At 40.5% G+C, this 16,651-nt stretch overlaps 2 protein-coding genes and 1 long non-coding RNA gene across 3 annotated transcripts in view; 1 reads left to right on the top strand and 2 right to left on the bottom strand.

Annotated features, from left to right (window-relative positions):
• Positions 1–3,761, bottom strand: part of LOC107568334 (uncharacterized) — a 20,370-nt gene extending 16,609 nt beyond the window's left edge. Inside the window, exon 1 of the long non-coding RNA XR_001606743.1 lies at positions 3,747–3,761. This is a non-coding gene — a long non-coding RNA (uncharacterized lncRNA). The remainder of the gene's footprint in view (positions 1–3,746) is intronic.
• Positions 260–9,280, top strand: LOC107568331 (angiopoietin-related protein 1-like). Its single transcript, XM_016254289.1, has 5 exons — positions 260–320; positions 3,164–3,984; positions 4,925–5,118; positions 7,890–8,160; positions 8,833–9,280. Exons 2-5 carry the CDS (start codon positions 3,195–3,197, stop codon positions 9,018–9,020), a joined length of 1,443 nt encoding a protein of 480 aa, XP_016109775.1. The 5' UTR covers positions 260–320; positions 3,164–3,194; the 3' UTR covers positions 9,021–9,280.
• A 5,375-nt stretch (positions 9,281–14,655) lies between these two features.
• Positions 14,656–16,503, bottom strand: LOC107568327 (claudin-1-like). The gene is made up of 3 exons (XM_016254281.1): positions 16,340–16,503; positions 15,655–15,739; positions 14,656–15,164 (listed from the first exon to the last, which is right to left on the bottom strand). Exons 1-3 carry the CDS (start codon positions 16,476–16,478, stop codon positions 15,008–15,010), a joined length of 381 nt encoding a protein of 126 aa, XP_016109767.1. The 5' UTR covers positions 16,479–16,503; the 3' UTR covers positions 14,656–15,007.
• Positions 16,504–16,651: the final 148 nt, after the last annotated feature.

The raw sequence follows: 16,651 nt of genomic DNA, 5'->3' as shown, positions 1-16,651 counted from the left end.
ACACACACACTCACTCACTCACTCTCTCACACACACACACACTCACACTCACACACTCTCATACACACCCTCACACACACACTCACTCTCTCACACACACACTCTCACACACACACTCACTCACTCACTCTCTCACACACACACACACACACACACACACACACACACACACACTCACACACACACACACATACTCACACACACCCTCACACACACACACACACACACAGCAGTATAAGAGGCAGGCGTCTGCCGCTCATCTGCAGAAGGAGAGACTCCAACAGACGGAGCATCACTAGTCTGACAGAAAGAACTCAGAGGTCAGTGACTGGAACTTTATTCTGCTGATTTTACACAACTGGTCTGTTCATACTTCTCTTGCTTTTGTAATAGACAAAGCAATAAAAGATTAAATATCTACAATACCTTATAAAGTAACAGCTAAAACATTTACTCATTTACAAGCTTAATTCTATTTATTTTGGAGTAAGTAGTTATTTAGTTCATGCTTCATGACCGTAATACATAGAAAAAGAAGAAAAAAATCTGATAATGCATTATAATAGACACTATTAAATCAAGTTCAAATTTGCCTATGCTTAAAGAAATCTCCACAAGTCTTACCTTTGTGTGGTGTGGAAGTTTGGAGCACAGCATCAGCCTCTGCTTTCATCTTAAACCTCAAATACTGAGAACAATGAAGTACGTAAATGAACTTTAATGAACAGAGTAGGCAACATGTATTAAGCTATATTAAAATGAAATACAATGTACAGTCAAAACTGCATGCATGTATATTAAATGTTTGCACTATTCATTTAAATTATTTGCAGACGTATTGTGTATAAGCCTCAATCTAGGCTGAAGTGTTACTAGACAAACTGTCTCATCGCATGATCCTCAGAAATCAGAAGAAAAGTGGCTGTTAGTTTTTGTGGGAGTGTTGAACAGGCTTCAGACGGATGTAACATTATCCGATCGGGGATTTTCCTCTGAGACCTCGCAGATTCTTCATCTAGCTCGCAACTACTGTTACTCTGAGTAACTTTTTCCAAAGCTTTGTCTTGGTTTGGGAGTCTGTTTGCATTCTAGTATTGTTGAATTTAATGTTTAGTGGCATGGTAACAGAACACTTTCCTCACTCCTTCTGTTTTCTTGACTTTGTGTAAGAACACACACTGCTGCCAAAGCAGTTTATATAATGGAAAATACTAAAGCAGCCAGTCCTGAACATTTTCCGCAAACCACAGGAATAATGCTGCTCAGTGTTTGTAACATTGTGACTGAATCATCAATCATGCTGGTCCTGCTCTATTTAAGGCTGCAGTCGTGTCAAATACATGCAACTACATCACCTTCTCCCTTTCTCCTTTCTCTCAAAGGCTTTAGTGAACCTATGCTTTTTAAATTAATCTGTAAGTAAAGCTGCATTAAAGATGCTAAATCATTACTGACGTTTAAAAGCCAGTTCTTATAAGCGAAGCAGTATTCAGCACTGAAACATTGCATATTACATATATGAACTATGAATCATTTTGAAGACAAATTTCCACTTTTGAATGACTCCAATCCATACGTATGCTGAAGGAGTCACTCAGTTTCTTATAGAGACACCAACCTTTCATGGTTGAGGGGCATAGAAGGGAAAAACTGGGCCACTAATGAGATGGAAAGCAAACTCGCCTGACCCTGAGCTGTGAGGTGGAGTGTAGCATGACGGGTAAACAAACCACAGAATGTAGTCTGCAAAACTGTCTGGCACCAAAATCTACCCTCAAACACAAACAGTTAAAATAAACATTCTGACATCATTTGAGTTTGTTCTTCTGTGAAACACAAAAGAAGATGTTGTGCAAAGATGTCTCTGTGTGTAAAACTAAAAATAACGCTTTCCACCGCAGCTGTCAGATCTCATTTGTGCCTGAGCATATTCAGACTTACACTAGTGTTAATGACGCTAAACACTGTTGCTTCTCATAAATCTGACAGACTGAATGTGAAACAGTAACACTTATTTATAAAGCACATTAAAAAAAACATAAACTGATCCAAAGTGGAACAGATAGATGTAAATAATTAGAAAATCTGAGCGCTCTAGCCTACTCAACCCTGAATGTAAGCCAGTGGAGGAACACTAATAAAAGGAAAGTATGGTCCTAGATGTTTTTAGAATGTGTCAAAAGCCTTGTGGCTGCATTTTGAACAAGTTGCAAGCGAGATGATGTAGATTGGGTTACAGTAATGGATGACTACTTCCAAATCTTTGCTTGACAGAATATGCTTTAGTTTTGCAATAAAGTCATGTCAAAGAAGTCAAAGATCACTCCAAGGTTTTTGTAAATTTAAAGTGGAACTAACTGGACTTTTAGGACAGGTAAAGAAGAGATGGGACAACCTAAAATCAAACATTTGCTTTATCTTCATTAAGCTGCCAAAAATTGTTCACCATCCAACTCTTAATATCATTAATGCACTTGAACAAGACATTAAATGAAAATGTAGTGCCAGGCCTTACTGGAAGGTAAAACTGGGAATCGTTTGCATAACAGTGATAATCAACATTATTTTCCTGAAGAATGTAACCAAAAAGGAAGTATATAAACTAGATCTATAGATCTCAGATCTCCTCTCTGTATATAAACGGGAACTAATAAAGGTCCCAAAACGGATCCCTGGGGCACGCCACACAATAAAGAAGCAGATGATGAAGAAAAATTCCCAAATTTACAAAAAAAGGTCCTGTTCTCAAGGTAAGAAGCAAACCCTGTGCAGTGCCCTAGATACCTACCATATGACATCAGTGAAGAATATAAAGGCCAATGGTATCAAATGCCATGTTCAGACCCAACAAAGCAAAAGCAGCGCATGAGCCTTAATCTAGATCAAGCAACATATAATTTGTGATTATATAGGGATCTAAAACCAGATTGAAACAACCAAAAAATTAAAAGAATTAAAAAAGACAAAAATATTTTCAAACATATTACTTTTCTAGTACTTTCAAAACACCTATTTTTTGGAATTAAATGTATAATGATGGATTATAATTGTATGATAATGATTGTAATTATTGTGTTACCGTCCAACCCTGTCAAATCTAAGCCACAGATGTACAGCACCATAAGTAGAGTCTATATGACTCTGTGCTGTTGTTTTATCTCAGGGTTCATGGGTCAGATCTCCTCTCTGCTGCTATGAGTCCTCATGCCTGGATCTTTTGCGCCCTTCTCTTCGTCCTCACTTGTGAACAGAGCAAGAGTGCATACAAAGGGCCCGTCCTGAGCCGAAAGCGGAGACTGGTAGAGGACGCAGCCGATGGGGCCCCGAGAAAGTGCTCTTATACATTCTTGGTCCCAGAGCAGAAGATCACGGGGCCGATCTGTGCCAGCCAGGGCCCTTCTCTGCCAGATAAAGAGCGCGTGACGCAATTAGATATAGCTGACGTCCGGGAGCTCCTGACCAAGCAGAGACGTGAAATGGACACACTCCGGATGATCGTGGACGTGGATGGAAACATGGTTAACGAAATGAAACTTTTACGCAAAGAGTCACGCAACATGAACTCCCGCGTCACCCAGCTGTACATGCAGCTGCTGCACGAAATCATTCGCAAGCGTGATAATTCACTGGAGCTGGCGCAGCTGGAGGGACGGATCCTCAACAGCACAGCCGAGGCGCTGCGGCTGTCCACCCTCTACAGGGAGCTGGAGGTGCGCTTCTCCTCGCTGGCCGCGCTGGTCAATAACCAGTCACTGCTGATCGCAGCTTTGGAGGAGCGATGCCTGCAGGTGTACGGGAATCACAGACGAGAGCCGCTGCCTCCGCCTCTCGTGCAGGTCGTGCCTGAGAACATCCCCGTGTACGTGCCTCGCTTCTCTAATGAGATCCAGAGGAGTCAAGGCTGGCCCGTTCCAGAGGACAGGAGTTCCAGAACGGCTCCAGCACCCACAGGAGGTTCCCCTCAGGGGAACATCAGTCTGGAGGGTAATGAAGTCATTACACAGCAAAACACACAGCATCTGTGTTTGCCAAACGACACTCTTGTCATTTCCATTAGTGTCACTAAACTGCATTGAAAATTAACACTCATATGCACACCAAACATATCACATTTAAAGAATAAGTCACATTTAAGCAATAGAATCATCCTGAAATACCAGAGGCTGCTGTATCAGGACTGCATTTCTAGGACCCTAGTTATTTTGTGTGACAGCACCACCAAGTCAATTCTACTCAATCAGTCCTGATTCTAACCTGAAACAAACAGGTGCAAAGACTAGACCCATTAGTATTATATTTTAAATAGTCTTTTCATGTTGTTTTTTGTTTGTTTTGTGTTTTTTTATGTAAGAGCAGCGCAGCCATTTGTTACTTTGATGTGCAAGGCCTTTGGTGTTTGTCACTTCCAGTTATTTTAGCTGTACAAAACTCTGTTAAGATGTTTGATATTCCACAAGTTTAGTTTACTGAGACATGCAAAATAATCAGACAATGAAAAGTAATTGCAAACGTATGTACCTCAAAGAGTAGAGCATTGTGCTTGCAATGTCAAGTTCATCAGTTCAATTCCCACGGAAAGCAAGAACTAATAAAATGTATACTTTGAATGCATTGGATAAAAACATCTGCCAAATGCATAAATGTAAATTAAGAGCATATCAGAAATGTGCAACATGTAATGTACAAAAGCCCAGCAAAACATTTAAACCATAGGCCTGTGCAGAATATTACTCAGTCAAGAAAACTGAGCTAGTTCTCTCTTGTTAGCTGCTAACCTTATACACATAAACAGGTATCTGGTAATCTATATCTGAAAGGCAGAAGAGCATAACTGAAGATATATGTCAGTATTGAAGAGGTTTGTTGATGCTCGTTGCTCATCAGCGGTGTGTGTTCACTCACTTGTGTGTGCTGGTGTCTCGAGGTCCCTTTCGGGACTGTCTTCAGGCGATGCAGGCTGGACACTCCACCAGCGGGACGTATCTTCTGAAGCCGGACGGGACGGAGACACCTGTACAGGCCTGGTGTGAGCACGACGTGGACAGAGGCGGCTGGACGCTTATCCAGAGGAGGAAGGATGGATCTGTCAACTTCTTCAGGAACTGGGACAGCTATAAGGTAGCGATGTCTGATTCACAATGAATCACTCTTTTGAACCAGTTCTTTTGAATGATTCAGTACCAGATGACTTTGTCATCAAAAACAGAGAGATAAACGACAATATTCCAATGAAAATGAGACAAAAACACATGGTGGAATAACAGTGCAATCTTTGGAGAATATTAAAAAGCAATAGAGAGCTCCAGTGGTGATGCATTTTTGTAAGCAAACCCATAAGTTTGCATCACTCTGGTTCCCTTGACAAAAACCCAAAAGGATTTTTCCTTTTGCTTCTGGATTATTGCAGATAATATGCCCTGTGAAAAGTTTATGAAAAAAAAGTTTATGATTGTTATATGTTTTGTTTGCTGTCCAGGTTCATTGAAATACATGCTTCTAACTAAGTTTCTGCAAAACTCAAAATACTTACCTATACGTACAAATCGCTGCAGTTTCCAGTTGAAATGAACACTCTGACAACTTTTATTCCTTTTCACACAAAGTATGATTTACAGGGCCGGACTTTTGATTAAGAAAGCCTAATTTTCTCTCAATTCCTTGTACAATATTACAGTATGTTATGACCTCACAATGATTTTAGCATGCTGCGAGATTTGAGAACAGGCACTTTTGAACATTAGCGTTGCATGTCCAGCTTCACATGTATAGGTAACGCAGTAGGTTTGCTTGGTAGTGTTGCACTTGTGAGATGAAGCACTCTGGTACGAATCCTGTGAAACTATGGTTCGACAAAACAGCTCAAACTCGAGTAGAGACACATTAAAATAGCACTGCTGCATCAGCAAATTCCTGTACTAACATAGCAAAAACATGGCCACGGTCAAATATTGAGTGTGTGTTTTAGCACCACTTGCGGGATATTTCACTTTAAAATGTATTTATTTAACTTTAAAACTGCCACGAAACATGCTATAAGACACATTATATCAATGCTGCAGAAACTGCCACAAGCACATATTTTCAATGAGCCTGGGTTGTTTGTTCATCGTTATAATATTCACAAATGAACACAACTTTTATGAATTTAAAAAAAATTTTTTTAAGCTTAAAGACAATTGGCAGAATTAAAAAGCTAAACAATAATGAATGAACTACACCACAGTCACATTACTTCAACATCACCAAAATTAAACAAATATTTCTGGAAGTTTGAGTAAGAACAGTCTGATTCGAAACACAACGACTAGTGAGTAGATGAGTTTATCTGTTTGGCATGATGGTGTTCAGTGTCCTGACAAAATCTGTAGTGCCATTTAGACACTTTTCAAGACAAGTAAAAGCTTAAAAAACACACACGCAGATAATCATGATGTATTTTATGTCATAGAATAAAACATGGAAATATTTTGATCTTGTGTTCAACACAGACCTCATTTCAGGCATTTAACCAAAAACCCATTAAACACCCACTGACTTCAGGACGATGGAACTGGAGGTGCTAAAATGCAACTGGTGTCCAGGTTTGGGCCTACAAAAACACCTCATCCCCTCAGCACTCTATACAGACAATTGAACTATTATATGAGTTAGACCGTGTCTCTATGAGCTGCAATTTGCACATTTTCTTCAGCAAACGGACCTTCGTGAGCCGCTGTCAGAGAATCAGACTGACGTTGCTGGTGATGACGATGGAGCTCCTAAACAGATGGATCTGGTTCTCAGGATTTGCGCCTCGCGTCCGTTTGTTTTGATTGCACTCGTGCCCGTGTGTCAGTGGTTCTTTCATTCTGAGCCCCCCCCCCCCCCCCCACACACACACACACACACACACACGCACACGCACACGCACACACACACACACACACACACACACACACACACGCTCATGCACACGCACACTCACATACACACACACACACACACGCTCATGCACACGCACACACACTCACACACACACACACCGCAAACACACACACACACACGCTCATGCACATGCACATGCACATGCACACACACACACACACACACACACGCTCATGCACACGCACACATACTCACTCACACACACACTCACACACACACACACACGCACACACATACACACACATACACACACACACACACACGCTCATGCACATGCACACACACTCACACACACAGAGGGCGAAGCCAAAGCGTTCGATGAGCTGCTGCAGGTGTGTTTGCGCTGTAACTAAACTCACTCATGCTTACTGCTGTAGTGAAATAATAACAGTTGGCTGCAGTATGTGCGGAAATCAGAAGTGATGTCTTTAACATCCCTCATCGGCCCAAAACCCCGTTGTTCAAAGAAGCCTGAGGTTACTTTGCATTTCCAGTATTTCAAAGGTAAAATGTAGTGCTAATGATAACAGCATCCAGTGACTGCAGTAAGTGATGTTTTATTAACAAGTTTCGGGAGGAGCGCGTGTAGATAATTAACACGGCCAGTTCATCATCAGTAATTACACCATCTATCCAATCAGCACAAGAGAGAACCTCTATAAATAATCAAAGCAGCCTTACCTCCATTATCTCCTGTCTTTAGCATCCCTCCACCACCCCGACTCCTCACCTTCAGCCCGTTCCTACCCCAGCACGGGGAGGAACACTCGGGGGGAGCATTCTGGATTAAGCCCGGACCCCTCTCCCCGGACAGGGGGAGTACCCTGGGCTCGAGAGTAATTACCGAGCTCGGAGCCCTCTCCCCGGACAGCACGCCAAATACGCATAACCTTTACTCGGTTCATTATAAGTAAGTGTGAACTCGTGAAATAGCTGTGTTCAGCTCTCTTTTTCTTGTCCTCCAGAAAGGCTTTGGTGAAGTGGATGGTGAACACTGGCTGGGTCTGGAAAACATCTATAACCTGGGCAAACAGGAAGACTACAAGTTGCTGGTGGAGCTGGAGGACTGGATGGGGAAGAAGGTTTACGCGGCCTACAGCAGCTTCCACCTGGAGCCCGAGAGCCAGTCGTACCGCCTGCGTCTGGGAACCTACCAGGGCAACGCTGGGGATTCACTGAGCAGCCATAACGGCAAGCAGTTCACCACGCTGGACCACGACAACGACGCCTTCTCAGGTGATCCTTCACCACACGTGAGATTGTTTATGGCGTGTCATTATAAACCCTGGGTCATTGTGGGTCATTCAAACTGAGTTACATATGGTACATCATTCAGAATGACAGGTTTACAAGGACAACAACAATACTATGCTAAATAAGTCTTGTTTTCCAGTGCAAATATCTGAAGAACAGTCAAGATATATATTTGGCACTATATTGCCAAAAGCATAGGGACACCCCCTTCTAATGAACAGGTTTGACTACTTTAGTAATTTCCATGAATTTCCAGTTTTGGAAGTGTCTAAAATTACTGTAGCCATAAGTACAAGTCACTGGTGTTTGCTGATGAGTTTTTGGCTGGAGGTCTGCATTTAAAGTCACAGCAGACCAGACCAGTTCTTCCACACTGACTCAATCAATCATTTCTTTTGAACCTTGTCTTGTACACAGAGGCATTGTCATGTTAGAATAGAAAAGGGTCCTGTCCAAACTGCTGCTATAAAATTAGAAGCACACAATTCCCAGGAATATCATTATATGCTTCAACATTCAGATTTGTACTCATGGAAATTACTCAAGTAGTCAAACCTGTTCATTAGAAGGGGGTGTTCCAATACTTTTGGCAATATAGTGCACGTTAACTGAGAGGCAGAATGACTAAGACACTGATTGTTGATTGTCTTTCAGGTAACTGTGCTCATTTCCACAAGGCTGGCTGGTGGTACAGCACCTGCGGTCAGGCCAATCTGAACGGCGTGTGGTACTCCGGCGGAGTCTATCGCAGCCGCTTTCAGGACGGCATATTCTGGGCCGATTATGGAGGGGGTTTTTACTCCATGAAGTCTGTGCGTATGATGATCAGACCCATCGACTGAAGCCGGACTGACTGACTTCAGCTTCTTCATGTGGGAAACACAGTTTGTATGAGTAATGTTTGGAGTTTGCTTGATTTACAATTGATGTGACAGAGAAACAAATGAAAGTGTATCATCACTGAAACTTTATTTCAGTCATCTCAGTGTCATGATTTGAGCACATTTTAGCAAACCATGTCCACAACAACATGTTTGATAGGGTTTTTTATGATTAGAAATTAATCATAAAAACATCCCTGATGACTACACAGCAACAAGTGGTACATCTAAGTTCTTACATAATTTTACCCATAAAAATACGTTTTGTTGGTAGAAATTATTAATTCAGTAATGTCATTTTTTTTCAATGCATCATGAGCTTTCCAGTGAGAACATAATGTAACAACATTTTGATTTAACATCGGAAGCTTCGTTTAAATGTTTTGCCACTTTCTATCATTCTGTCAATCTGATCAAACACAGAGACTCCTTCAAACATGTAATTAAAACGCATTTAGGTGAAATACAGCTGTTCATACACCACGGTTTCTCCCACCTCACGTTTATTTTGGTGGCTTTTTAGACGTTACAGTGGCAGAAGAACAGAGCACAGAAGCACAATGAGAAACATATTGCTGGCTCCAGACGGCGCTGCATGGGGAAAGTGTGTAAGAGCCACCGCTGGATGGAAACAGGCCAAATGTCTGTGGTTGTTGTGTGTTTTTCCTTCTCCTCCATCAGTCCAGCTACTGGCTAATGCACATGTTCTCTGTGCAGACGTTTAACTGACTTTTTGCTTCATCAATGCATGAAACTGTAGATTTATTGCTTTTGCAGTTAATTAGTTGGCTTCATTGCTGCTATGATCCTGACACAAAAGGCTTTAGATTCAAACTTGCCATTCTTTTTCATTCATTTTTTATTAACTGACTTTCAGAAATACAAATGAACTCTCTTGATAACTTGAGGGAAACCTGAAGCATTGAAATGAAGGACCAGACTTGCGTTATTGTCAGTTTGTGGTTTGTGGTTTGTGAAAAATGCTCCGCTAACAGGAAGGAGCAAGTATAACACGTGTTTGTCTTATGGAAGGCTCACAGGTTTAAAGTCCATCCATCTATCATTCTCCACATCTATCCCAGCGTCTCGGGGAAACACCCTGAACGGACGGTCCATCCATCAAACACAGTTTTAAAGACTTCTTCCTAAAAACACACAAAGAGTGGAAAAGTACAAATGCATTCAGTGCAGCCACACAATGAAACTTTTAACAGCTTCTTCTCAAACTGATGATCAAATAGACAAAGAAACAGCCAAGAGACCAATAACGCACCACCACTACAACTTTAATAGCTCTTTATGGAGTGTTTATGGCCATATAAATGAAGAAAAAAATCAGGCGAAAGAGTTTATAGATTCTGCTCTTTAATTTGCCTTTTTTCATCACAATGTTTTTTAAAGAATGACTAAAGGGAGCTCTGAGCACTTGTTATGTGGCACTGTGTGTGTGTTTTTGGCCATTCTGGGTGACTTCTAGGTGTTTCCCTCCGGTCTGGCATGAAAAGAGTCTCTTCTGGTCTGTATATGTGACTCTGTTTTCTGGTTCAACAGATTAAATGGTGCGTCTGGTCACAGTAGCAGAAGTAGGAGCACAACCGATGCACTTGGTAAAAGCATCATGTTAAATGCACACTTCACATACGTTTTCATTTATGCACAGCAGTAATGTGTTTTTTGTAGCACAGTCTTGATGGTATGTTCCTCCTGTCTGTATGCAGCACATGCTGTAAGTCACTCTCACAGCCATATAGAGCGTCCAGATGCATAAATGCAAACCTCAAATTAACATAAACGTGTTGGGTGCATTAGCACATCCCTGAAGCACACAGGGAGCCAGTGTGATCCAGCGTTTCCAAAAACTCCTCTGGTTTCTCGGCCTGAAGGAGAAGCCTTCTTTCAGCGCTGGCATAGCGTGAGCCGGGCCTGAAATCTGACTAGCGGTCGCATCGTTTGACCAGGTCTGGTGAAGCGTGACCCTCTGGGACTGCTGGCTCTCACGAGGTGCTTGTGGGTGAAGGTGACATCTTTGGCCCACATGCGGAGACCACACGGCTGTCCTGGATGTCTGAAGGGAGTCATTCTGTGAGCGTAGAGTGGAAAAGAACTCGAGCTGAGAGATGCTGCGAAAAACCTCACGTCAAAATTCCCACCGGTCTCTCTGGAACCTGCGGAAGCTGGAGAGTCCAACCATGTGTATGTGTATGAGGAGATGCTAATCAATTCAGCTCGCTCTTGAACTTCGGTCATAAAGAGTTTCATATCCGATGGCAGAAGAATAAGAAACACAGTCTGATGTCCTTCCATTCCTACACTCATCAGTAACCAGAGGAAGATCACATCACAGTAACAACTGCATCTGCAACCCATGTTGTTTCTGTAAAAGGGTTAGATTCATTAAAGTTAAAATGTAGAGTTATAATTTTTTATCATAAGCAATTAATTGGATACATTGTAAAAATGATGTGCTCGATCTGCTCTGCTCTACTCGATAACTCGATCTGTTAGTGAGTGTTAATCTTTGCTGTCCTACAAAAATAGACTTGACATAAAATATGTGAATTTTTCACACCAGATTAGGCTGACATTTACACACAGTAAGACAATGCAATGTCTGACTATTGGTTAATATAATTGTGCAGCATCAGCTGAAGAGGAAGGTCATTTCAGAGAAAGACCAAGTTATTGCATTTTGATTATGAAGACAAGCATTATTTTATGTAGAATTAGCTCACTGATGAATCATTCAAGTGTGTGGAACATGCAAGTATGTCACTTTGATGTTAATGTTGATTTAAATACAAATGTAATTTCCCCTGTGATCATTAATAACAGAATTGTCGTAACACTGGGTAGAAGCAGTGTTTCATTCCTGAATGAATCAGAGTTTCAGAACAAATTGGTTGAGTGAATAATTCAAAGACTCGCTTATAAAGACATACAGTAGGCCGCATCCAAATATGCAATATGCTGAATTCACAGTATTCATAAAACAGAAAAGGAGTCGTGAATGGCAGTGAAGTGACGCAAACTGACGCTGGCACGTCTCATGACAATGACAAGATTACGATTATTCATGACACATTTAGAACATACTTTTTTAAACTGTGGTGAATTAATTACTTATTCAAAAGAAGCACAGACTCAAAAGAGTTTGCGCTTTCAGATGCAGCCACACACTTGCTTTCTTCCTGAATGAATCAGTGTTTTTTGAACGAATTGGTGAAGTGAATAAGTGACCCTCTCACAGAGACAGCGGCTGTGTCTGAAATCACCCACATACCCTCATTTGTTCTTCCCTACATAATATTACACTAATACAGTCTACTTGAAAGTCCAATCAGTTTTCAGGACCAGAACAAAGATGTGTTTTATAGATGTGAAGCTTGCGGTTGATAAACTTTTAAGTATGTATATTATTCTTACACAAACGCATCAATTTGCTTCAGAAACCTTTATTAACCCCCTGGAGCCATGTGGAGCACTTTTTATGATGGATGCACACAGTTTATTGGACTTCTATTGGACTATTGAATCTCAACAGCCATTCACTGCCATTATAAAGCTAGGAAGAGCCAGGCCATTTTTTTATATAACCTCTATTGTATTCATCTGAAAGAATACATCCTTTTATGCTTTCATAGGATAGTGAGAATGATAGCAGGATGATCCCTTCAGTTATCATTCATTTACAAAGATGATCTGATGTTAGTGCAGTGGAAGCATATGTGAAAGAAATGCCTTTCTCCCATTTTGCAAGTAGTAATTATGGATAGACCTAGGCCTGTAATCAATATAATCTCTCAAAAACACTGTTAACAGATTACAATCTATGCCACATGCGGCCATATTTTCTTTATTTTTCTTTGTATGTTTTGCTATTGTTATTAATTTTTAAAAGTGTTTTTCAAACAGATGCAAATGTTCTGCTGCCCTCTTGTGTTTGAATCAGACATTCAGCTTTTTTCATTCAGCAGACATTCAGTGACAGGACAGTCAGTGTGGGGAACATGATCTAGTCCATCATGAAAACACTGGCGAAAGCAAAGACAAAGTACAGACACTACTGTGATCAGACGTCACACATGGCTCATTTGGATGAATGTCAGAAAATTCACTGGTGTGAGCAGATTGGGATTTAGTTCTGATTAAATCAGAGTCTAGTCAGTGTAATGGACAGGTAAGAGTCCCAGTGACATTATTATGAGCCGTCAGAGGAGTGTGATCTAACAAATTAAACACACCTATAGACAAACATTCATAACTAGACATGCACTTTCTGTCTGTTTGTGCTGATGCTGTGGTTTCTGGCACATTTAATAGTTTGCTGAGATTATGAGCAGTCCTGAGTCACGTCTGTTTCTTCAGAAACACAGCTCAGTGCCTTCAGTCTTGAGTTACGAGCACATCCATGAAGAGATGCTGGAGAACTCTGATCTTCAGTTCTGATGGATAATGTGTGAGGAATGTGGTGCAGGTCTGTGCAGCTTCAACCCGGAGCGTGTCCAAACAAACACACACACGACAGAACAAACAGCTCCAGAGTCGAACACAGACTGCTGTTTTTATCAACCAAACATCTGTTGATAGTGAGTGAAAGCATTAAGCTGATGTCCTAGTTTTGGCTATTCAGATCATTTCTTCTGTCTTGGTTTGATGTTCAGAGTCATTTGTAGTTTGTAACTCTGTATGAGGATTACGATCAGCCCAACACTGTCACACTAGCTGTGTTTCCATCCACATATGTTTATGTACATTTTGGGATATGCTTAAAAGAATGCTGTAAACACCTAGATGAACATCACATTTTGAAATGTGCATAAAAAATAACTCATGCACTCAACTGAAGTGTATGATTTTTTTTATTAAAAAAAATAATACAGCATTAGATAGTGAGTGAAAGCATTAAGCTGATGTCCTAGTTTTGGCTATTCAGATCATTTCTTCTGTCTTGGTTTGATGTTCAGAGTCATTTGTAGTTTGTAACTCTGTATGAGGATTACGATCAGCCCAACACTGTCACACTAGCTGTGTTTCCATCCACATATGTTTATGTACATTTTGGGATATGCTTAAAAGAATGCTGTAAACACCTAGATGAACATCACATTTTGAAATGTGCATAAAAAATAACTCATGCACTCAACTGAAGTGTATGATTTTTTTTATTAAAAAAATACAGCATTATTGTTGTATTCAACAAGAAGAAACATATGCATAAACTACAACAGAAAAGTTCACCAGATAAATTCTGATGCTTAACGAAAGACTCACGTGACTTTGTCTCAACAGATGATATGATTGGATTACTAGACTAACCAGCAAATAAATCTCAAATGCTGTAATTAATTAATAATTCTGACATGCCTGAGCTAGAGTCTGTCATTGAAATGATTTGGGGTAATTACACATGATTGTGTTCAAACATCAGGCATCCAAACACAAGAAAACACGACAGCGGTTAAAACAACTGTAAACACCTAGATGAACATCACATTTTGAAATGTGCATAAAAAATAACTCATGCACTCAACTGAAGTGTATGATTTTTTTTATTAAAAAAATACAGCATTATTGTTGTATTCAACAAGAAGAAACATATGCATAAACTACAACAGAAAAGTTCACCAGATAAATTCTGATGCTTAACGAAAGACTCACGTGACTTTGTCTCAACAGATGATATGATTGGATTACTAGACTAACCAGCAAATAAATCTCAAATGCTGTAATTAATTAATAATTCTGACATGCCTGAGCTAGAGTCTGTCATTGAAATGATTTGGGGTAATTACACATGATTGTGTTCAAACATCAGGCATCCAAACACAAGAAAACATGACAGCGGTTAAAACAATAAAACAATTCATAAATCAAGGAAGCCAAAGCTGCTTGGCACATCACTAGCAGACAGGGATGCTGTAGTGTTCATGAGCTGTTTGTGACTGCATTCACACGCGGTCGGTTCCCGGTCGTCCTGCGGCGCGAGGAGGTGGGTAGGATTTCCCGGCGGGTTTACACGCACAGTTACAGCAGAGCATGATCCCACCGATGAGAGTCAGAGCCGATGCACCCCAGCCCACGTACAGAGCCTTCCCGAACTCATATCTGTGCACACGACCAGCATCAGCTCACAACATCCACCTCACCACAGCATTCAACCTCACAACATGAGAGGAGCTTCACTCACCAATCTTCAAGACATTACTACATCAATAACAGTTTTCACAATTTTTGAATGGATACACTCTAAAAAATGCTGGGTTGTTTCAACCCAATGTTGGGTCAAATATGGACTAACCCAACTGTTGGGTTAAAAAGCTAATTTAAAAATGTAACCAAAATTGAACCCAACAGTTGGGTTAGTCCATATTTGACCCAACATTGGGTTGAAACAACCCAGCATTTTTTAGAGTGTACCATCAATAAATCAGTATTGCTTAATAATACTTCAGTAAATTCATATTTACATATGTATTATTGAACAATTAAGAATCCAGATGTTAGATGTATAGATTTATAAAGCCTCACAGGTTACAGCACACATGATACATTTACTACATTCTGTGTTTTACTAGAGTAAACTCCTGACACTCACCTTGCATTTGTAGGAGTAAATGGATCAAAGAACGTCTTCCTTATGTTTTCTCCATACCAGCTGGTGGCAACAAGAGCGCAAACCCTTGTAGAAATAAGAAGAGATCTGACATGAACATGCTGCACGGGAACAGATTTTAATAGTTTAATTACTTTGTTTACCAGACTTCATTAAAGTGATAATTCGCCCAAAAAAATGACAATTCTGTCATCACTTACTCAAGTTCTAAACTTCTGTCGAATACAACACTAGATCTTTTGAGGAGTGTTGGTAATCAAACAATTGCTGTCCTGACATTTAAAATAGTTTGTGTTATGTTGAAGTTTATATTGTGCTGAAGGCCGGAGTGTGTGGTTGGGCTGTGAGCAGATACGTGAATTTGGGTTTTAATGTCAGTGCAGTGATACGTAACTTCTTACTTGTTCATTGCAAACACCTGCTATTTTAAACAAATAATAACAAATAAGACTTAATATTACCCACTTTTTATAAGTAATTCTAAGTAAATAATTAGTTGTGTAATGCATTGAAAAATGTTAGGTAGACTTGCATAATTTCTTTTAATGTGTCATATCCGTTTTATCTTTACTCAACACATCTGATGAAATCCACCCACACAAACCGAGTGCTAATGGTTGCCTCAGAGTTACTGAGTAGATTCTACAGAGAGGGAATAGCAACATATCTGCGATGATGAAGAGAACACCTCCAGCCACAGCCACTTTGTTCTTCTGTTCTTTTTCATCAGACAGGCAGGTGGTGCACTTCATGCCGACGGCAGCGACCAGCAGACCGACGCCGCACAGAAAGATGGAGGTGATCATGAAACCGCGAGCCGCCTGAACCTCTCCTGAGACAGACACACATAACATAACATAACATAACATAAGCAACATAACATAACCGCATAACATAACATAACATGTAGTTGTGGCCTGGTGTGTGTGTGTGTGTGTACTTGGATGGGATAAATGCGGAGCACAAATTCCGAGTACCA

This window comes from Sinocyclocheilus grahami, unplaced genomic scaffold, assembly GCF_001515645.1.
Source record: "Sinocyclocheilus grahami isolate Dianchi unplaced genomic scaffold, SAMN03320097.WGS_v1.1 scaffold1235.1, whole genome shotgun sequence".
Classification (NCBI taxonomy): Eukaryota; Metazoa; Chordata; class Actinopteri; order Cypriniformes; family Cyprinidae; genus Sinocyclocheilus; species Sinocyclocheilus grahami.
This window is presented reverse-complemented; position numbering and strand designations above follow the sequence as displayed.

What these genes read in the sequence shown, in the direction of transcription:
- LOC107568331 (XM_016254289.1), top strand. Translation starts at nt 3,195, where the DNA reads ATGAGTCCTCATGCCTGGATCTTTTGCGCCCTTCTCTTCGTCCTCACT. An exon ending in GGAACTGGGACAGCTATAAG is followed by an intron (nt 5,119 to 7,889) that starts GTAGCGATGTCT and finishes CTTGTCCTCCAG; the next exon opens with AAAGGCTTTGGTGAAGTGGA. An exon ending in CGACAACGACGCCTTCTCAG is followed by an intron (nt 8,161 to 8,832) that starts GTGATCCTTCAC and finishes ATTGTCTTTCAG; the next exon opens with GTAACTGTGCTCATTTCCAC.
- LOC107568327 (XM_016254281.1), bottom strand. Translation starts at nt 16,478, where the DNA reads ATGATCACCTCCATCTTTCTGTGCGGCGTCGGTCTGCTGGTCGCTGCC. An exon ending in TGTTCTCTTCATCATCGCAG is followed by an intron (nt 15,740 to 16,339) that starts ATATGTTGCTAT and finishes TTATTTCTACAA; the next exon opens with GGGTTTGCGCTCTTGTTGCC. An exon ending in TTTACTCCTACAAATGCAAG is followed by an intron (nt 15,165 to 15,654) that starts GTGAGTGTCAGG and finishes TCGTGTGCACAG; the next exon opens with ATATGAGTTCGGGAAGGCTC.